General features: G+C 37.3%; 1 protein-coding gene across 3 annotated transcripts in view; it reads left to right on the top strand.

Annotated features, from left to right (window-relative positions):
- The window catches only part of stau2 (staufen double-stranded RNA binding protein 2), a 79,892-nt gene that overhangs the window by 35,960 nt on the left and 20,142 nt on the right, over positions 1–23,790 (top strand). For 2 of the 3 annotated variants that reach the window (XM_077508480.1, XM_077508481.1), the window contains exons 12-13: positions 911–1,275; positions 12,824–12,937. In XM_077508480.1, the coding sequence (XP_077364606.1) occupies positions 911–1,275; positions 12,824–12,937 (479 nt within the window). The remainder of the gene's footprint in view (positions 1–910; positions 1,276–12,823; positions 12,938–23,790) is intronic. The other variant, XR_013280809.1, reaches the window with a different exon arrangement.

The following is a 23,790-nucleotide window of genomic DNA, read 5'->3' on the forward strand; positions in this document are numbered from 1 at the left end:
ACAAAAATGTCAGAATGGCGTTAGGGTGGTGCGGAAAAATAAAAGTTAAAAAAGTAACTATAAAAAGTCCAAAAACAAAATACATAAATAAAAAAAAATACATAAAATTTGCCTAAATGTCTTTGGAATTATCACAAAAAAAATCAGAAAATCGATTTTTTTTAAAAAGGCAGAAAAGAAAACATTCAAAAAGTAACTACAAAATGGTCAAAAACAAAAGAAGAAACCCCAAAAACTACCATAAAATGTCCAAAAATTCCCCAAAATGTCAGAAAACTGATATTTAAAAAAAGGAGGAGAAAAAGAGTAACAAAGGTTACACAAAGTTTTCAGAAATACCTAAAAATGCCCAAAAAGGAAGAGGAAAAACAAAAAAGTAGCATGAAATGTCCATGAGAAATGGCAGATAAAGAAGGAAAGGCAGAAAATGAGCATATGTCCATAAAATTTCCAAAAATGTCAGAAATTTAACAGACCAGCAGAAAAGTCTAAAAATGAAGTGTATGTATGTATATGTATATTTATATATATATATATATATATATATATATATATATATATATATATATATATATATATATATATATATAAATAAAAAAGAAGCCGACAAAAGGTAGAAGAAAATAAATCAAAGTATTGGATGCTGCATATTTTTCTGTTATTGTGCTGCTCTAAGCTCTTAAGCGCTGAACTCACTACATTAGACTAATAATAAAACTTTTTCAAATTATCTGCCAATGTTAATCTTTCAAAAGTACTAATGGTATCGGTACTTGGTATCAATGACTACTTTGTATTCGTATAGTATCGATCTGAAAAAAAAAAGTGGTATCAAACATCCCTATCATTCTGTTTCTAAATCTTAATCAATAAACATGACAATACTTGACATCTCTCTCCACCCTCTCAGCCCAGAAAGGTCTCCTCCACCTCAGTCCTGATGTCTACCAGGAGATGGAAGCCAGCAGAAAGCAGGGCGGCGGCTCCCCAGGCCCCAACGGCAGCAGCGGCGGCGGCTCTATGAACTACGTTGCCTCCAAAGACATGGGTACCTGCGCCACGCCGCTACCCCCAGGACACACTCCGTACTTCAGCAGTCCATCCCCCACTCCTAGCCCGACAGCCACCATGGCCAGGGAGCTGCTGCTCAACGGCCAGTCGCCCATGGCCGACGCCGCGCTGTCGGGGAAGGGGAAGAGTCCGCCCTTGGCCTGCGGCGTCTCGGTGCAACCCGCACAGCAGCTGGACTACCTGGCTCGCATCCAGGGATTCCAGGTAAGTCAAGTCAAGTCAAATCATCTCTATTTATATAGCACTTTCAAACAGCCAAACTGAAGTGAAACTGAATTATCAGCTGCTTGCTGGCTGATTATGCTAATGGTGATTTTTTTTTTTTTTTTTTTTTTTTTGCAACAACAAAAAAGGTTATAAATAAAAGTTAAAAAAACAGATTAAAATCTATTTCAAAAAATAAATACAAATAAATAAATATAAATAATTAAATAAATGAATAAATAAATAAAAGTTAAAAAAAAGATATTAAAATGCATAAATAAATAAAAGTAAAAAAAAAGGATATTAAAATCTAATTCCAAAATTAAATATAAATAAATAAATAAATAAAAGTTAAAAAAAAAAGATATTGAAATCTATTTAAAAAATTAAATACAAATAAATAAATGAATATAAATAAATAAAGGTAAAAAAAAATCTGATATTAAAATTAATTCAAAAATTAAGTACAAATATATAAATACATAAATAAAAGTAAAAAAACGATATTGAAATTGAATTCAAAAATTAAATACAAATAAATAAAAATAAAAACTACTATATATATACAGCTTGCATGGAGCGCTTCAGCAGTTGTCCACTGTTACCACAACTTGTGACTTGAGTTGCATGACAACTACACACAAGTTCTTGTAAACAACAAAGTCCATTGTTTTTTTTTGTTTGTTTGTTTGTTTGGTTTTTTGTTGTTGTTGTTTTTTGTTTTGTTTTTGTTTTTTTTTGGGGGGGGGGGTGAATTCTCCCTATAGATTGACAAGTCGATCAACCAATAGGCAAGTAGTTCAACCCAAGAGACACTTTGGCCCGCCCCCTTATTTGAATAAAATTTCATGATGCATTTCATGCTGACGGCGTCTGCAGCATGAAATCAATAAATATGAGAGCAGAGCATTTTTATTTATTGATTGACATTTAATTCCATTTATATAAATCTTTTTTTATTTATTTCCACATTTATTTTTATATTTTTATTTTTTGAATCTCTTATATTATTTGTGCTTTTATTCATTTATTTATATTTCTTGTTTTTATTTTGATTTATATTTATTTTTTGATATTTAATGTTTGAATTATATTTTTTTATCAGTTTTTATTTTCACAATTATTTATTTATTCATTCATTCATTCATTCATTTATTTATTTATTAGCATTTTTGGTCCTCTGTAGTTCTTATGATAGGCCATTGTTATTGCTCGGAGCCTTCCTGTGTGTGTGTAACCCGAGAGCGTCGTGTAGCCTGGCAAACCCCAAACACGCTAGCACGTATGCACAAACGCACACATGCACACATCAGGTTCCGTTTAGCGGAATTGAAGAGTCAGGATAAGCCTGCGTCTGTCAACTCCGAATGTACGAGCCCCAATCCGCATTATTGACGTCGGACTTTAATCTCTCTCCACGAATCCCTCCATGCATTAATGTGAGGGAATAAACACGTCAGAATATGAGCATATTTCTAAGCCAGGCTATAATTGAAACATGCAGGCATGTTTAACTCGGCGGATGTTTTCGATCATGGATTGTAATGATTCGAAATCGGAATGAAAGTTAGTTTAGTTTTAAGGCAGTGGTTCTCCTTAACTTTGGGTTCACTTCTTTTTGTTTCTGCATGATGCAGACGTCACTTTGCGTCACGTAGTCGGTGACATCAACCAACAAACTTCCATTTTTTTTGGTGTAGCGTGAGGATTATGTTATCCATCCAAGTGAGCGGATTACAGTGACCGTTCAACAAAGTAATGAAAGCAACTTAAAAGTGAGCGCAGCGGACTAGCTAGTTTGTGTTTCACTTGCCCAACTCCCAAGACAAAAAGGCTGTGTACCTGCTCGGCCCTACTTTTGATTTAAGCCTCCGATAGAAGCTCAGAACTGCAGTGTGTTGTTGTACTCGCGCTGGCACTTGAGCCAGTGTGTGTGTATTTCCTATTAATTTGGCCGGCGTGTTGTTGGCACGGCGGGTATGTTTGCTGGAAGTAGGACAGAAACAAAAGAGGCAAGCAGTAATAGACAACACATGGACCAAGAAATTCTGCAGATATCTTTTTTTTTTATTTTTATTATCTCTTTCACGGCGACAGTTTGATTGTCCCGTATCGCTGCGAGTTGTCGTTTGAATACGTTGAAGTCTTTGACCGCTGCTCATTTTCGCCGCCATAATATGACTTAATAGCGCCATCATCCGCTGCAACCACTTCACTTTATGAACCTGTAGCTCGTTTGAAAATGAACGGCACATTTTGATATGGGCAATCTATTCGTAATGGAAAAGTAGTGAGCATTTATTTCTGCCATTGAATTGCAATGAAGTCGTGATAGTCCAACCCCAATTACGATGTAAACTTAACATATTTATAGTTAAAATAGAAGTGTCTTAAACAAGAAAATGAGAGCAGGAATGCACAATTTTTGATGCAGAAGTTTTTATTAGGGAAGTTCGATACCACTTTTTTTTTCAGACCGATACCGATACCAACTGCCGATACCAGTAGTACATTTTGACAAATAAAAAAAAAAAAATCACTAAAAGATATTTTTAAACAAATATATTTCTTTTTAATTTTGACAAAAAAAACAGCAAAGTCACTCTTCAATAGTCTTAATGCTCAAAATAAAACACAAAAATGCTCTTTTAGTTTAAGATTCACAATTTTGAAGTATTTCCAAAGCGGTGAAGTTTTGTTGAAAAACTGCTGCAAGCTAGCGCCAGTTACAGGCAAGGAGGACTCACTTAACGTCTTCCCCCTCTGCCATCGGTCGCTTGTACTAGTCTGTGTCACGAGTACTCGAGTATTTGAAAAAAGGCTGGTATCGGCCCGATATCGATACCTGGTATCGGTACTTGCCCATCCCTAGTTTTTATTGGTGTTGTTAACAACCACACTGATCCATAATGTTGTATTTTTTTTTAATGATGCTGACCTCTGAGGTAGCTCCGGGAGTCGGTGTAATGGAGAAAAATAGGTTGCTGTTATTACCTTTAATAATGAATTGTTTATGACAGGCCGTGGCCCTGCTAGTAAATAGCACAGCAAAGTCATGCAAATAAACAATGTAACAAGTCACTGGCAGGTGCAAATTTTCCATCTTTCAGCAGCAATTATGAATTACAGCTCTCTTGGAGTTGAATTTACTCATGGAAAATAGATTTGGCATGATAGTTTTTCATAGGGGTCACTAGGCATGAGCCAATAATTAGATTAGCACGGTATGATAACTGTGAGCAAAAATATTGGATATCACAGTATTAAAATTAGAGCTCATGAATTGTTTACAAATATTTTGGTTGCATAAAAACAGCATTTTCTCCCCTTTTTTTTTTTTTTTTTTCCCTATTTCTAGCATGCTACTCATTTTGTCCTTGGGGCTAACTGGTACCCAATGACGCCATTTTTTTTCTTTTCTTTTTTTTTTAGGAAAATTTGCATTAATCAGCAAAACACATCAGTTTTTGCAGTTACTTTGGTCAAGCGTAAACACAATTGTCAAACTGGTGGAACGAACCAACTGGTTCTAGACATAGGTGTTGTGAATATTACCCAAAACAGCTTTGGGACAGCAGTTGTTGAAGAATCTCAAATTAAGGTCGACCATACTATTAACTCCTCGTTGAAACGGATATGAACTTTTTAGATATATCATCTATAGTGGATGACATCCTCTATGGATCAACGTATTGTTCAGTGACACTCCCAATGAGTCGCATCATCTTTCCACCTGCGCCATCCATCAGTAATAACACAACCCAGATAGCGATCGGTTATGTTATCTCGGCCCGCTTGTTAAGTTGACTGGAAGTGTGGGAGAACTCGACCGTGCTTTCGTGCTGCACTTTGACAGAAAAGCACGTCTGAATCTAAAACGCATCCTTGGCGCTGTGGCTTGTTTGATAGCAATTGAGTGCGCTTCCAAGATTTCTCACGCCCGTGCCTTGTTTGTTCTTCTGTCCCTCCGCTTCCTTCTTTGGCCGTGTTGAGAAAACCACTTCAAATGGTGCCTGCCTGGCACGCCAATCTTCTTTTCATCATCTTCTTCGCGATCTCCAAGGTCTCGTTTCTCTGTATCAACATCAAACGAGCGATCTTGTCCAAAAGACGGCACCCTCCTTGTCGTCACCTCACTCCTCGTCTGGCTGTTTACTTTGGAAATTGTTTCAGAAAATACATTTTGGGAAGAGGGCTTATCCTAGCCCATTAGTAGGTGATGGCTTCCAGCTGCGCCGCGTCGCAGTTTTCTGTGATTAGCAATCTTTGAAAACAACTTTTGCCTGTGATATAAATCAGACGGTTAATGCACTGTTGGCCGAGTGAGTCGTGGTGCTGTACATGGTGGCCTTGTGTGTGTACCTGTTGCTTATAATGTATTAGATTTTCTCTTTTGTTTTTCATTATCTCCACACTAGCTACATGCTCTCCTCTGGCTTGTGTTATTTCACCAGAATTATTTTTTTCCCCAGCAAACATTCCCCCAAGCACTTTCATGATAATTGAATGATTGGTCGAATAATAACTGTTGTCTGTGCCCAATTTTTCTGGACCTAAAACAAGACCAGCCATAAAAAGAAGGCAACATTATGATTAATGGCTTTAATCTTTTGTTTTCTTTTCCGACTAACAAAACCTAATGTTCCACCAAGAACTGATTAGTGCAGTGTCATGCAGGAGTATGTGTTCCAAACTCACTATAAAATTCCTCGGCCAAAACCATCATGACGTTACCAGGCAACCAGCGGAAACTCCAGCAGATAAAAGATCTCAATTGTAAATTAGGGAGAGTCACGGGCGTGCTGATGGACTCCTAAAAACCGCCTGGACCAAGTCTTTTGATTGCTTGTTAGTTAGCAACACCAAACATTAAATCACCAAGACTTGCTTTCATCAGTCTTCCTTGTTAGTTTGTTTGATTTTTTTTTTTTTTTTTTTTTCAAGTTAGAATGATTTTTAAAAATTAGCTTCCCATGGAAAATATACACCTAAAGTGGTTCTTGACTCATTTAGCCATTTTCAGCAGTAAAAAGTTAATCCATTCACTCCTTTGCTCCCGGCTGTTTTACTTGATTTTGACGGATTTTGCAAGGCCCATAGAATATTGTGTTCTATTGCTATAAAAACATGGAACGGAAATAACCAAAAGAAAGATTAGTTTATTTTTTCATTTAGCTGCATTTTGCAGCAATTAACTCATTTACTCCCAATGACGTGTAAATACGTTGTTTTGTTTTTTTTGTTTTTTTTTATGCTAGAGCATACAGAAGGCTTTGATGCAGCCTCTCAACTGCAAAGAACGGTTGCAGAAATGGTAGTTATTACACAAACGGCCTGCAGGTGGCAGCAGAGCAAAGGAGATCAACCAGGGCCATCTAGAAAAAAAGCTCAATTACTTACAATTTTAAATAGACTTGTGAAAACTGATGAAACTTAGCTCTTTTCTAATGCTAATTGCTGCAAAATGAAAACAGATAGAAACATACTTTTTTTTTCCTGAGGAAAGAAGAGACTTTAATCTTTATTTCTTTTGGTCCCATGCTTTTATTGCAATTGAACACAATATTCTGTGGGCATTGCAAAATCAGTCAAAATCCAGTAAAACAGCCGGGAGCGAATGGGATTACTTCTGTGAAAATGGCTGGGAGTGAATGTTAACATTAGAATACAGCTCAGGTTTATCATTATTCACAAACCTGTTGAAAACTGGGAAAAAGAGCTTGTTGCAACATGGCCCTGGATGATCTCTTATACTTTGCTGTCACCTGGTGGCCGTTTTCTGTAGTAACTACCATTGGGTAGCAACAACACAGAAGTAAACAATAATTCAGATTTATTGAGCTAACCACTTTTGATCTACCATATTTAATGGTAATTTCTTTCATTAGTATTATTACATGTGGGGTAACCCCCAGATTCCATCTTCCCCCAGCTGAAACTAACGTTATGTTGTGGTTGGCTGCCATCAGTCAGACGTCAGCGCAGCTCATTGGGAGGCTGGTCGGCGTCCATCTTGGAGCGCTGCCACCTCCGCCATCACTCTGCGTGTTTAAACTCTTAATGGAACCCAAATTGCCACACCGTGGTTTGATTTGGCGCAGTTAACAACCACCCAACCGCTCTTTAGTGGTGCCAGTCAGAATCTGTCAGTGAATGAAGGTGATGACGAGAGAACGAGCACGCTGACATATTATATTCATCAACTGATGTTGTTAATCTTCCGTTTTCTGTTGCACTAATCCTGATTGGAGTTGCGGGTGAGCTGGCGCATATCCGATTTGGGTGCGAGACGGGGTACATCCTGGACTGGTGGTCATTACATCATATCGGTAGAGCAGATATAATTAGAAATAAAGAAAATTGGTATTAATTCCCTGCAATGCTATATTGGGATATACGGTGTTCCCTCGTTTATTGCGGGTGTGACGTTCCAAAAATTACCCGCGATAATGGAAATCTGCGTTAACAAAAAAAAATAATAATAATAATAATAATAATAATAATAATCCCGCTGAATAATATTTTTTCGTTTGTTTTTTCGTTTTGGTATGATTTTTACTTTATTATAAATGCCTTTTCATTTATCATATGTTTTTTCATTTACATTCATTTTTTCCTATTAAAAGTGTGTTTTTTTTTTGTGTTTTTTTTTAATTATACAGTATGTATTTTTCATTTATTATAGGTTTTTTGTTTATGTGTTGCTTTTGTTTATTTGTTTTTTTTTTTCATTTTGGTATGATTTTTAGTTTATTATGAATGCTTTTTCATTCATCATTTGTTTTTGTTTTTTGTTTTTTTCATTTACAGTCATTTTTTCTCCATTGAAAGTATGTTTTAAGCACGCTGTAAAAACAAAAGCACGCTGTAAGAAATCTGCGAAACAGCGAGGCCACGTGATAAATGAGGGAACTCTATATTGGCATTTCTTTGTTTTTTTTGTTTTGTTTTTTCTATATATCGGTGGATCAGTAGTCTTGACTTTTTTTTTTTTTAAAGTTTAATTTTTTCCCCTCAAGTACCAGCTGTGTTTACCCTCATACTGCCACCATTAGACATAGCGAAAGGTATATTAGCAGTGTGCTTAAAACACTCTTGACCCCCGAGGTCTCCTCTGAAGTGGCTCGGCTCGGACCTCTAATTGCTTCTCACCAACAATGACAGCATTCCTCCAGCGAGAGGCCTCGTTTATTATTCTATAGTCCAACGATATTTCTTTTTATCTCGACTCTGCTCGCTTTGCCCCAGCTGCGTTCTCCGGATTGTCGCCATTAGTCTCACATCCACGTGATGAATGGACTCGAGTCTCCATCAGCGCAATTCATACAATGTATATCGGCGGTGTCCAAACTACGGCCCGGGGGCCATTTGCGGCCTGCCGTCCATTTTTCAGTGGCTCCTGACATATGCTAAAAATGGCATTTGACTCAGTTAAAATAAATTAACAAAAACAAAAATGTTTGGAGATGGTCAAAGTAATAAGGGAGGGTGTCGAAAAACACAGGTACCATTAAACGTTATTTTAGTTAACAAAAACAAAATTTAAAAAAAAATTATAAAGAAAATAAAAAAACGAAAACTACATTTTATGTTTACAAAACTAACTATAATCATAGCAAACCTGAACTTCGTTTTTGGTTTTGGTTTTGCATGAGCCTTTGGCGATGATTTCAAATGTGATTTTTAGTAGATTTATTTTGATAAAAACCGTAATAATGACGTTTGAAAGTATGTCACACAGAAGTCACGTCATTTAGCAGCAGCCAATAGAAAAGCACCTTCAGATGACGTTGCTCCCATGGTGTTTTTTTTTTTTTTTTAAATATTGCGCACAAGTAATACACATAAAAAAAACTAATACTGAAACTAACTAAACTAAAACTAAGCATTTATTAAAAAAAAAAAAACTAAAACTAATAAAAACTAACGGAACCACCCTGAAAACTAATTAAAACTAAAATAAAAAATTCCATATTACAAATAAATTTGTTTATATACTGTAGCATTTTTCTAAATATGCAAAACACAAATTATTTGTACAATTTTTATGACTAAACACAATTTCTCTTCATAACATTACGTGGCCCTTGCGTCCTTCTGATTTTCTGGATGTGGCCCTCAAATAAAAAAGTTTGGACACCCCTGATGTACATGTTTGCCGCATGGGCACTGTCGTCGCATTTCATTTCCTGCATGCTCTTGAGGGGGGAAAAGGAGCATTTGAGGTGGAGCCAGCTTTCGAGGCCAAATGTCAGAGGTCGTTCCACATTAGTGCTGCCGATCAATCGCAGGCCTTGCGTAACTCTCCTCCTCCTTTTGTCTGTAAAGGAAGTGGATTAGAGGCTGGGACCTGGGATGATTAGTTAGGCCTGTTTAGAATGCGTGCACTCACAGATGCCTCCGAACATGCACTCCCAGCACGGAATAGACTAGTTTGTTGTTGACGCTCGTTAAGTTCCCTTTCGACCAAATCCATTACAAATAAGACGACGTCGTGGTGCCTCATCCCGACGCGGGCCTTCAAGTAATCAGACGCTTCAGCAAGCCATCGTGAAAGACCTCCAGGTGATGGTTGCTGACCTGCCAAGTTTAGCTATTTTCAAAATCTAAAATTTGGCCGGTGCTTGGAGCCATGTGATGTTTATTTATGCAGTCAAATATCACATAGTGCGTCGGTTAGCACTATGGACCCACAACAGTAATGTTCCCAGATTAAATCCACTTAACGAGCCAAACAGTGCTGACAAAAAAGACAGGAATTGGAGAGCGTCAAGATTTGTGAAAGGTGGGCAAGAAAGAAGATTACAATATAATAGTAAGGGGAAAGAAGAATTTTTGTTTTCATTAGTTGAACCTGAGTCCATTTTTAGAATTTTCTAAGCAAAAAGGTGTGTTTGTACACCATTTATCCATCCAATAGGTTTTCAAATGGCTTAAACCATGCAAATAATGGTGTTGCGTTCCAAAAACTACCCACAATAATGGAAATCCATGTTAATTAAAAAAAAAAAAAAAAATCCCGTTAATTACATATATTTTTAGTTTTATTTATATATATATATATATATATATATATATATATATATATATATATATATATATATATATATATATATATATATATATATATATATATATATATATATATATATATTTGGTATGATTTTTAATTTATTATAAAGGCTTTTTAATTCATCATAGGTCCTTTTTTCATTTCATTTTTTCCATTAAAAATATGTATTTTTTTATTTTCTTATTACAGTGCAGTATATATTTTTTAATTTGTTTTTTCATTTTGTTATGATTTTTAGTTTATTATGAATGCTTTTTCATTCCCGATTTTTTTTTTTTCCATTTCCAGTCATTTTTTACATCAAAAGTATGTTTTTGTTTTTCCAAAGTTCCCCGCCGTTGTTAAAATAAAATGGGGGATAAAAAAGGAAAAGCACGCTATAAAAAATCCGTGAAACAGTGAACCGCGATAAATGAGGGAATACGAATAGATACAATGTAAACATTTAAGTCTCGCTTATCTGTTCTCCTCAAGAAGCCAGAACATTTTATCACGTCAACCTGTCAGAAGAGTTCTTTTTTTTTTTTTTTTTTTTTCCCCCTGCATCCCCGTGTTACAGTATTCACGACTGGCGCGCTCACCAGATAGCATTCCACAGTTTCGCACTCTTGGCCCGTCCACATGTGTCTGCACACTCATGCATGCAGGTGTAGCTTGCTATGGCCTGTCTCGTGTCCGGCGCATTACGTTGCTCCCCGTCTCACAGCCAAGTATTTCTTCAACTTCTAATGAGCTCGTGTGTCTTCTTGCGTAAATGGCTGTATGTCAGTCAGGGTGCACACTTTTCTACTTGGGCTCAATCACACACAGATTCCTCTGGAACCCTTCAGACACTGATTTTTATATATATATATATATATATATATATATATATATATATATCCACACAGTACACATACATGTACACATGGGGTCACTCAAACTATTTATTATTATTATTATTATTATTATTATTATTATTATTATTAATAATAATAATAATAATATTATTATTATTAATGCACTGTTTGTCCTGCATATAATTTCAAATTCACAAAAAAAATAATAATAAATTGGCCTACTACACAATGTAGTATAGGACTGCAGTTTGCAATTAAGCCATGTCTGCCATCTAGTGGTGAATGGTGATATTGCAACTTAAAACTCGAGACAAAACCTGCTTACTCGCAGTTCGGTACTCCCAGATTATTATATTTCATAAAATATTTTAAATTCACCAATTTCTCTTTTGCAGTACAGTGTTCCAGTTCCAAAAAATACCCGCAATAAGTGAAATTCGTAAAGTACTTAGCTTTATGTTTTACATTTTTTATAAATGTTTTAAGGCTCTAAAACCCCTCACTACACAGTTTATACACTTCTTTTTTTACATTTACATTTTCTCACATTTATCTCTTATTTAAACATTCTCAGTGTTCAAACTTGTATAAATTTTATAAATATTTCCATTACTGTAAAAAAATGCATGCAAAATTGCACTAAACAAAATTTGCGATACAGTGAGGCCGCAAAAAGTGAACCGCGTTATTTATTTATTTTTAAGGTAATTTTGGGGGCTGTCTGTTATTTTTTTTTCTCTGTTTCTCCGCTGTTTTGTTTTGTTTTTGCATATAAATGTATAATGAATGTTGATCAGCATTTATTTTTAAGAATTGTTTGGGTTTGTAATTTATATTATTTATCTTTAACTTAATCAAGAGGCCACTCAGTGTGGTCTTCCCGCGGGCCACTAGTTGCCCATCCCTGATGTAGGATATTGAAATGCATCCCTGCTATAAATCAAAAATAAACTTTATTTATTCACCCCAAGTCAATGCTTTTCCATCAAATAACCAGTAACGCTGAAACTCCTAACAGTATTTTAGCTAATTCATTCTTTTCTATTAAGACGATGATTATGATTTGAGTTTTCTGAATCCTCAAGCCAAGTCTTTTTTTCTTTTTTTTTTTTTCCCTCGCATCTCGGGGCGCTGATAACCAACAGGCCTTTCCATCCTGCCTCCCTCTCTTGGTCATTATTTTTCTCATGTTTCTTGGCCAGGTTGAGCCAGTTAAGCTCGGTACTTGAGCATATGCAATGACAATAAAGATCCATTGCATTCATGAATTCAGCCTTTTATGCAGCTTTATTGGGCACATAGACCAAAAACAGATAAGCGAAATCTATTGGGAAGTAGGGCAGAGAATCAGGCAGTGTTTCCAAAGCACTTGGATCTCAGGAGCGGCCTTTCCCAAAGGAGCATCCTGTCATAACAGTCCTGATTGCACCGTATTCAGGAATGTCCGCAGGGTTAACCTTTCAATGATGACGGGTCGCCAGTGATGTCATACCACACCGTCAGTCACCCACATACGTGCATTGCCACGCATGTATGGATGTGGACAGATTAGGAATGCAAGACTGCGTTGTTAGCGCATTTTCCTGTCAAACAGTGCACTCGCGTCAGCCATTGCTTTGTCTTTGAACTGTTCCAGGTGCAGTACAGTGATGGACAAAGCGGCAAGGACTTTCTGACCTATCTGACCCTCTCGCCTGTGCAAATGACTTTCCACGGCACCGGGAGCACCCTCCAAGCTAGCCATGACCAGGTATGTTGACCTCAACCCACAACATTATGACCACACACACCCGCTCATGATCTCTATTTTATTTATTTATTTAGTATTATTATTAATAATTCAATCTCTGGTGTAATAACCTTATTTATTGATTGATTGAATTATTTTCCATTTTATTATCTGTTCTCATTGCTGCTGGACATGTAAATTTCCCAGAGGGAACCATCCCAAAGGGATCAATAAAGTCAAGTCTAAGTTTATTATTATTATTATTATTATTATTATTATTATTATTATTATTAATTTTACTATTATTACTATTTGTATTATTATTGTTATTGTTGTTGTTATTTATTATTATTATTATTATTATTATTATTATTATTCAGGAGCTGTCACTTTTTTTTTTCAGACCGATAACAGTACAGTAGTCACCGTTACCGATCGGGAACTAAAAGTTCAAAATTACTTATTAATTTCTTGCAGTTTTAATGAAAATTTCTATATTGGGATCTTTAGTTCTTTTTCTAAAATGTTTATATTCATTGTTAATTTTTTTTTTTGTTCTAAAAAATGTTATTAAAAAATTGGTATTTTGGGTATAAAGCGTACTAGTGATATCAGTACCTTTTATCGGTCTAGGGAAAAAAATATATTAAATAAATAAATAATAAAATAATTTTCTGCAACTTAAACAAAGAACGGACAAAACATCCCTAATGAAAATTAAACTGCACTTAAACAGTAGTCACCAGAGGGTGCTAGAACTGCACAAATGAAAATCAATCTGACTTTTTGAACAGATGTATCGTGAACATGACGACAATATTGTGGCAGTTTTGATATCACGATATTGCCATTATCGTTACATCCCTACTACATTCCTTTTGTGCCACTAAGGCTGTGTCTCGAGTTTTTGTGATTTTTAATCTATGGGTAAAAAACTGGAACGGGCGTCTTCACTTGTGGCGTGCTTTCAACTTTTTCCCTCCTTTTTTTTTTTTTTTTTGGTTTTCTCACCGCAACACTCTCTCGCCTACTCCTTGTATTCAAAAATGAGACTCTTTGTCTTGTGTTGCCCAAGCAGAAAACCACTTGCTTACATTCTATCATCTAAACATAGGACGCCCCTTTGTTCGGCAGTCTTCAAAGCTTTAATAAAGCGTCTGAATGGGACAGCTGACAGGGGGCTAGCGCCGCCGCCACTAACGGAGAGTCGAGCCAATGTAGGCCAGGCAGGTCTGCGTCCTCGGGACCTGTTGTTGCCAGGAGCACTGGGGCATGACCGACTGTTAGGGAAGGCCTTTTCTTTTCCTCGTCTCTGTACAGTGAAGAGGGAGGACCCAACAATGAGGGGTCAGCATCAGCAGCCCCCCAAACATTGACACTTGAACAAAGTAGGCCTAAAGGCGCCATAGATTTGGTCGGTTTACCAAGATGGCCGTCGGCGGCTGAAGACATGCAGCTGTTGCGCTAACTATGAATCTAATGAAGCACTTATCGTCACATTGACATGATTTTTTCCCAGGGAGAAAATAACTTCAGAAATACACGCAGAAAATGACTGTTATTAGACTGCTTTGGAACATGTGCATGTAATAATGGCTGTGGCAGTAACGAACAGTTCCTGACAAACCACAAACCGTAACTTTTAACAACGGATGGAGAAAACATGTTTCTACGAATGTCGCAGTGTCATGTTTCCACAGCATTTGTGTGTGAATATTCGTTATTTGAAGGACTATATTCCCGATATTGATGCTAACTTCCTGTTAGCATTTGAATGGGATCCTCCATTCACTTGTATTAGCATTAGCGGGAGGCTCACGATGTGTTAAAAACAAAACATGTTTTGTATGTAATTCTCCTTATGTGTTTAGTTTTACAGTTAACTCCAACTGGAGTGTCATGAAACATCTTCAAGTACGCTTCGGTACGGCAGAATCGCACCAATTCACTCTGGGCTAACTACAACCTGGTACCTGGTGCATTCAGGGTCCTTTCACAACGTAGGAAACTTTTAAACGTGCCGCAGCGTTCTGCACATTAATCGTTTTTCTTAGATCATTATGTTTTATTGATCGAGAGAAGCCGACATCAAAATTGGGATAAAATTTCGGTTCCACTTCCATACATATATCTTATCATTACCAGGTGTCTGGTACTGCTCGGTGGCACAGTTGGTAAAGCGCATTGTCCAGCAACCAGGAGGTCATAATTTCAGAATTTATCTCTCAATTTACTTCATAAGTATTCCACATGCTTTCAAATCTTAGCATTCAGCTTTCAGCATTCCCACACAATTTCTCCATAAATTGCACTTAGTCTAGATATTATAGCTGTTGACAAAAACATATCCAGGATACAATCATATAATCAATCTTGAATTAAAGTGCAGACTTTCTGCTTTAATTTAAGACTATTGACATCCAAATTGGAGCAGGGGTTTAGGAATTACAGCTCTTTAATATGTAACTATTTTTCAGGGGACCAAAAGTAATTGGACAATTGACTCAGAAGGCTGCAAAAAAATAAAATAAAAACATGGGCCCTTCCCCCATGAACCTGTCATCAAAATACGCAGTTAAAAGTTCTGGAGTTGATTCCATGTGTGGCGTTTGCATTTGGAAGCTGTTGCTGTGAACACACAACATGATGTCAAAGGAGCTCTCAATAGGGGTGAAACAGCCCCTCCTGAGGCTGACAAAAAAAAATAACAAAACCATCGAAGAGAGAGCAGAAATGTTAAGAGTGGCCAAATCAACAGTTTCAACAACTGAAGACAGCTACAGTAAAGGCCTAGCAAAGCATCACAAAGGAGGAAACCCAGCGTTTGGAGATGTCCATGGGTTCCAGACTTCAGGCAGTCATTTCCTGCAAAGGATTCTCAAAAAGTATTAAGAAGTACCATTTTACTTTACGTTATGTTCAATGTCCAATTACTTTTGAGCCCCTGGAAAAATAGCCACAATTCATACATGCTTTATCATATATTTCTGTTCAACCTCTTGAATTAAAGCTTAAAGTCTGCACTTCAATTCCCTTGTTGTTGTTTCCGTTTAAATCCAATGTGGTGGCATGCAGAGCCCAAATCATGAAAATTGTGTCACAGTCCAAATACTTTTGGGCCTAACTGTATATAGGGGAACCCTTAATCTGTCCAGCACCGTGTCAATGCACATCGATCTGTCTGACTTGCCAATTAATTGTTTCCATGCGTTAGCCGTGCCACGTTGGCCTTGGCATGCACTCTACATCCTCATGCGCATCACACAGTTTGCACTTTTGCCTGCGCAATTCGAGATTGTAAATCTGATTGAGCGTGACCGCCATGAGATAAACTTAGTAGTGCCTTTGGTTGCTGTTATCTCAGTTCTAGAATACGGGCATGTTTCGTATATAGTATATACAGACTAACTCTTTGACCGCCAAAAACGTTTAATAACGATCAGTAAAATCACAACGTATATTGCCATAAACGTTAAATAACGTCAACAGTTTTGGGTTTTTTTTTATTCTCAGTGCAACGTCTTAAGTGCAGCGCTGCCTGGTCAATGGGTTGTGGAATCTAAAACACTCTAAACAATGGCCAGCGGATGGAAGCATTGTATCTCTTTTCGTCAATGATCAAAGCCTCTGTCATATCAATTTTTTTCTTTGATAACGTGTGGCAGTAAAAGAGTTAAATACATGTTTCTTAATGAGTAAATCAACCAATCCCTTTCAATCTTCTTTGTCTTAATTTTTGTTTCCAACTTTGTCGGAACAGTTTGTTGAAGCCTCCTTGAATGAGTTTGGTGTGGGAGTACTTGAGGGCCCGCCCGTACCCCAATCAGATCCTCACAAACTCCAACTCCAGTTGAATGCATAATAAGTTATTGATGGCATCTGACGTGGTTTCTAATTGTAGGAGTAAAGCAGTTCATGTACAAGACATCTGTCCATTATTGTGAAAGCTGTGGCCACGGTTATTGATTAATAGCAGATATGTCATTTTAACAATGCAGTGTTATCGACTGCAGAGAAGCGTCGGCAGCCAAAGTGCTTGATTCCTCGCTTTGTGCAGACATTCCTGGAGGGCTAGTATTTGTTTGGGTATATTAGAGTGTCTTGCTGACCTTGTATGCCATCCGCTCAGTGCCATCTGCCAAACACATGTGAGCCTGTAAGGAATCTGCACTCTGACGGAGCTTTGTAAAGACAAACAAGTTTGATGTTTGTAATTCTGTGGATTTTAAGTACATTGGTACCTTGACTTACATACGAGTGGCAACTCATTTGCTCCCAATAACGTGAAAATCCGTGTGTGTTTTTTATGTTTTAAGTGTCCCAAAGACGTATTTATACGTTTTTTTTTTTTTTTTTTATGCTAAAGCATACAGAAGGCTTTGATGCAGCCTCTCAACTGAAAAGAACGGTTGCAGAAATTGTAGTTATTACACAAACGGCCATCAGGTGGCAGCAGAGCAAAGGAGATCAACCAGGGCCATCTAGAAAAAAAAAAAGCTCAATTACTTACAATTTTAAGTAGATTTGTGAAAACTGATGAAACTTAGCTCTCTTCTAATGCTAATTTCTGCAAAACGGAAACAGATAGAAACATACTTTTTTTTTTTTCCTGATGAAAGAAGAGACTTTAATCTTTCTTTTGATAGATTCTATGTTTTTATAGCAATGGAACACAATATTCTGTGGGCCTTGCAAAATCAGTCAAAATCCAGTAAAACAGCCGGGAGCGAGCGGGATTGCTTCTGTGAAAATGGCTGGGAGTGAATGAGTTAACTTAGGAGCCATCACTCGTAAGTCGCCAAGCGTTTCTAGGCATGACTAATCGATTCACGCTTAATGTCCCGAATGTAAGAGTTTGATTATTCTTGGTTTGATTGGTCCTGCCTGAAGAGGTGCGGAGTGAAGACGTTGCCAAATACACGACGACAAGAGTTTTCAACGGATGATAAAAATAGCTGAATATTTTTAGAATCTATTGTCAACAAAAATCTCTCCTCAAAAATTCTTAGCAGTTTTTAGAAGAATTTTGTTCGAGCCCATGTCGCGCAGTCATATTTTGATGTAATTTTAAGCCTCCAGGCTCATTTCTGTGTTTGTTTCCCAGAGCTGAAGTAAGTCTCTGGCAGTCAGTCAGTGGCGGCAGTGGGACACCAGGGGGGCTGAGGCCCACTGGGCTGTATGTGAGGTGTCGCTGATGCAACATGAGCGGCCTGCAATCGAAAATGACAGGGGTGACTGTTGTCTCCCACCAGTCTCGCTCTCTCGCTTGCTATGTATTTGTGTGTACGGGTTTCTCATTGCGTGCAATAATGTCCTCAGCTGAGCCACCGCCATCCCCGGGGTCCCGTCTCCCAAATTGTCATCTGTGGCTGATCACATTTTCTGCAGCATGAGCAAATTGAGTTGATTTCATTAGACATGTTGAATGTGGTGTATCTGGGTAAAACAAAATTGTTGTCATGCCTTCATGTAATGGGGTACAACTTGTCCTACTAGAACATGTCTTGCTGTACTCTTGAGTTATTAAGTCTTCGTCAAAGACAGGAAATCTCCTCCAGAATGACATCTCCACTTGTTTGGTGTGTTAACGTGGGTCAAGTGATGATGCAATAGTAATAATTAAGTGGTATAAAGGTATGCGATTATCCTCGAGACCTAAGTCTTGGTGTGATGACCGCTGCGATGGTCTTCTCAGATCCCCCGTGGAGAACGGTAGAACAGCAGGTGAGCTCGTGTTTGAAGTCCTCCTTCCCGACTGGAGCGCAGACGTTGCCCCAGGCTGGGCTCCACTCAGGGGGCCCCGCTGAAGTGTTACCCAACCAGGCAGGCAGCTGTCGGGCGGCCTCCCCTCCCTGCTTATCTGTCTACTCTTTATATGCCCAAAATCTGCACCTGGATGGATCCTAAATCACTGTATGTGATGAATGAGTGGTCTCTGTGCTGTCTTGACTGTTTTTCACAATTTTTTTTGTTTTGTTTCTGTCGCAAACACTAAAAACGGTTGGGTCAAAAGTGCCTAATTTTTGGGGTTGTTTGTGGTTAATTCATTTGACCCGGCATTTTGGGTTAATTGAATAACCCAATTGAATTTGGTTAAAAATGAACTGACCCAAGTGAGTTACAACAACCCGACAGATTGGGTTGCTTTTTTGGGGGTTACTTATTCGTTTGACCCAACTTTTTGGTTAAATTGGGTAAATATCCCAATTGAAATGGGTCAAATTGAATCAACCCAAATTTTGTAGTTATTTAACCCAAAGGGTTGGGTAAATTAAATAACCCACAAAGCAAACTAATTTTGGGGGTTGTTTTTGTGGTTTATTTATTTGACCCAACATTTTGGGTTAATTGAATATCCAATTAAATTTGGTCAAAAATTAACTGACCCACTTTTTGAGTTATTTAATCCAAAACGTTTGGTCAAATTAAATAACCCACAAAGCAGCCCAATCTTTTTTAGTTACTTTACCCAAAAAGTTGGGTAAAATTAAATTAATAATCCATAATGCAACCCATAATGGGTTGTTTTGTGGTTTATCCATTCGACCCAACATTTTGGGCTCATTGAATGAACCGACCCAACTTTTTTATTATTTATTTAATCCAAAATGTTAGGTCAAATTAAATTAATAACCCATAAAGCTGCAGAATTTTTGGGTTGTTTTGTGAGTTATTCATTTGACCCAACTTTTTGGGTTAATTGAATAACCCAATTGAACTGGGTCAAAAATGAACCGACCCAACTTTTTTAGTTATTTATTTAATCCAAAAAGTTAGGTCAAATTAAATTAATAACCCATAAAGCTGCCGAATTTTTGGGTTGTTTTGTGAGTTATTCATTTGACCCAACTTTTTGGGTTAATTGAATAACCCAATTGAACTGGGTCAAAAATGAACCGACCCAACTTTTTTAGTTATTTAACCCAAAAAGTACCTCTTACAATTTAATTAATAACCCATAAAGCTGCAGAATTTTTGTGTTGTTTTGTAAGTATTTAGTTATTTAACCCAAAAAGTTGCGTAACATTAAATTAATAACCCATAAGCTACAGAATTTTTGGGTTGTTTTGTGAGTTATTCATTTGACCCAACTTTTCTGTTAATTGAATAATCCAAAAAGTTGAGATGGTCCGTACATCATTTAAATATTGGTTAAAGTCACATTTTACAGTTATTCAAATTATAATTATTTCGGAAGGTTATCTCCAAAAAGTTGCCATCTGCTAGCTAAACTGATAAGTTGATTTCATTCTGGGAGGCGAATCGTACCAGCCCTGTTCAGACCTGTCAGACTTACAACTTTTACGAATTATGAATGTTTGGACAAAGCCTGTTTTTTGTTACTTCCAAATTTCCTGCCGTGATGCATGGTCGCGTTTAAATTCAACGAAGGCGCTCAGAGATCGTAGGAGGCGGCAGCTCCCATCCTTCATGGTAATTAGCTGGCATCACACAGGCCCCGAGTGAGAGCTACACCTCCCTCAAAGAAGCTAGTTACCTCTCCTCCCTCGCAAGCACCACCTCACCCAGGACCTCCACTGTCAGACCCTCCGAAGTGGGAACTAAGTCAAGCATGCGCTGCACCATCCATCACTCACATGTGTCTGCACACATGCCCTCTTCAGGAAACACCCTTCAGACCAGAAGATTAGGGAGTGGATAGGAGCAGTGAAAGAATGATGGAGGAGGAAGGAGATGGGTTACCGATTCAGAAAAGGGAGAGGGGGAACTTGGAGAGAAATTGATTGAGTGGGGATACGAGAGATTGATTAAGACAGCGGATGATAAAATGGGAGATTCAAGTGAGTTTTTTTTTTTTTTTTCCCCCAGTGGGAGAAGAGAATAAACATGAACTTGCCCATTAGGAGACTTGTTGATAGCTCCCAGTGGCCCTTTGGAAGCATTAGCATGTCTATTAAGCGTTGACATCGTGGGGAAGTGAATAAACACACGTTGCACACTTGGAGTTAAGTTGATTGTTAAAACCACATCTTTTATTTATTTAGTGTTTTTTTTTATTTAGAACATTTCTCTGGGGGTGAGAGAAACCTGCGCTGTTGGAAAAGTGGCAAGTTTTGAAGACTATATCATGTTTATGATTTTGTACACTTTTCTTACAAATTCCCTTAAGGGCATTTAACATAATTAGCAGGCTGCTATATATTTATATGCAATAGTGATGGCCATAAAAGACTCACTGACTCTTACAAATTCTGTTGATGGTGCAGTATTGTGGATAGTTGAAACAGTTGGAGCAGAATGGAGTATACTACCAGTTGTGACACTATTGATGGAGTCTCAACTAAAACTAAAAATAATATTGGTTCATTATTTTCCTCATTGATAATTATCCCTAATTTGCACATACAATTTGTCAACCATTGTTTCAGTGAACAAATGTGTATGATATGCTAACACTGAGGAACATTTTTTTTTAATGCTAACTAAAGCTAAACTTGGCCTGCTGATTCCAAGATTGCTGGGGTTTTTTCCCTAGCACATTTTGCTTTCTTCTCCAGTTTAGCCTCCAGATAACCGAAATTCCACTGATTTGCTGTAGAAAGACTGTAGTAAGAAGAGCTGATAATACGCTTGGACTCATCTACAGCTACTGTATGTGGCAACTTGTTTATTTTTGTAGTCACAATTGAGACAAGTATGTGTCAGCTACCAATAGGTCAGGACTATCAAGATCTATAAACAGAAAGCTAGCATAACAGGAAGTAAGAAAGAGAGAGTGGCCATATCTTTTGTAAAATCATTATACTGTTAAATAAACATTGTAGTCAATACTGTTTATTTCATATTTCATTGTATGTCAATAGTTGAATTTTTTTATAGAACAAGCATATATCAGTACTTGACATGATAGAGGAAAAAACTGAGATTAGTTTTGAATTGTAGGCCGAAAAACTTGTTGAAAATAGCTCTCAGATCTAAATTGACAAAATACAAGGACCATTCATCTGTCATTGATGCTGAAAACTTCTCGTACACAAAGTGATAAACGGCAGTTTTATTTGTGTATTACCAGCGGTGTGACTTGTGTTCCCTTGTATTTGTGCAAATAGCTTCTTTATTATTTACGATTACCGATTAATTGTTCTCCCGCTCTGTTGGCTTTGTTCCATCCACACTTCTGTGATGGCGTAAAGGTAACAAAAGTGTTACATTCATTATCACCTCTGTGCCAAGAAGAGCAAGATGTTTAGGCAGCAGCCTTGCAAGCAATCAGCCGTGTTTTACTCAATGTGTGATTTCCCACACACAGATATTTAACATAAAGCTTTGTTCGCCCATCACACTTTTCTTTAATCATCACCCCGATGGGAGGCTGAAGCCAGCCAGGCATGTAACTGCCAACCTACCTACCGCTCTCTGTAGAGTCTTTGCCTCATTAGACTAATGTCATTTGACACTGAGCGATAGTGGGACCCGCTGAAAAGGTCCCCAAGATAAGGGCCGGCTTTCGAATCTTTGCTTGGCCATCTCCAAGTGACAGCGTGTGATGTATGTCACCTGTGGAGAAAACACCTTTTCTACCACCTACATATTGAGCTTTTTCTCGGCAAATGTTAATATTTCCGCTTTGATTTGGCATTATGTAAGCTGAATGGTGTCTCTTATTCAAATTCCTCCCTCTCAATATACAAATGTGACTTTCGTGGCTGTCGGATATGCAAAATACAGATGGACCATAATACACGTGGAACAGTTTCACAACTCAGTACGTTGGAACAATATTAGTCGTGTTTTGTAACGGTTATAGAATATAATATATCCCTGTGAGTATTGTTATGTAATATCCTTAACTTTTAAGGGTTATAACTGCTGCAACATTCATGCAAGTTTTGTTAGCTCATCGACAGTGTTGCATTGTGTGTACCGTTAGCACAAAGCTAGCAAACTTGTGATGTATATGGTTTGTTAAAATACGCGTGTAATTATCGTTATTTTGTGTGTAAACTTAACTGGGAGTGTAAATTAACAGCTCCAAGCAAGACATTGGCTTTTTAAAAGAATTATTCATTAACTGCTGCTAGTTGCGAAGTTTGCTGTCACAAGTTGGTGTTTAGCGCAACTCATTTGCTCACAACTAAAGGCAAAAACCAGCCGAGAAATACCACCATATTTAGAAAAATTCCGTCAGGATTTATAATCGCTATCTTTGTATTGATATATATATATATATATATATATATATATATATATATATATATATATATATATATCAATGTTTCTGTTTTTATTTCTCGTTATCGCTATCTCTCTATCTCAAGTTATGCTACGGTTTGTGGTTGTGGTTGCGGCTAATGTAGTTGTCCGCCTGAAAGAAGGTGAACAGATGTGAAAGATTAGTGAACAAGTCACTCTGTTAACATTGTTACTTTTTATACAATACTACCGCTACTTTAATTTTTATACTACTTGTTTTGCAGAGTGGGCTCATGAACATTCATCATATTACTTCAATGATCTGGTCATAGACTTTATTAAGGATGTGAACTGTTATGTCCACCATTTGTTTTATGTGAAAGACATTTTAATGTTGTAATACCTTTATTTATTCTTCTTTTACTGACTGGCATTTAAGGGTAAAAATGCATAAATGGTATGAAAGTGTACAACTATGTTGACTTTCAACAATTTTGTGTTACAATTCTTTTATCTTAGACACTTAGCCCTTTTGTATTGAGAAAAAAAAATGTGCTGCATTAGCATTATATTTTGTGGCAAAATGACATTATTGAAAGACAACAGCTGTGCTGTGATTGTAGCAAACGTGTAACGCGACCCCTCTGAAAGGAGCAAGACAATATCTGCGCCTCATGGAACATAGTAAAAGAGGTGTGTCTAATGCGGCGCCTCTATTA

The sequence above is a fragment of the Festucalex cinctus genome, chromosome 20, assembly GCF_051991245.1.
Source record: "Festucalex cinctus isolate MCC-2025b chromosome 20, RoL_Fcin_1.0, whole genome shotgun sequence".
Classification (NCBI taxonomy): Eukaryota; Metazoa; Chordata; class Actinopteri; order Syngnathiformes; family Syngnathidae; genus Festucalex; species Festucalex cinctus.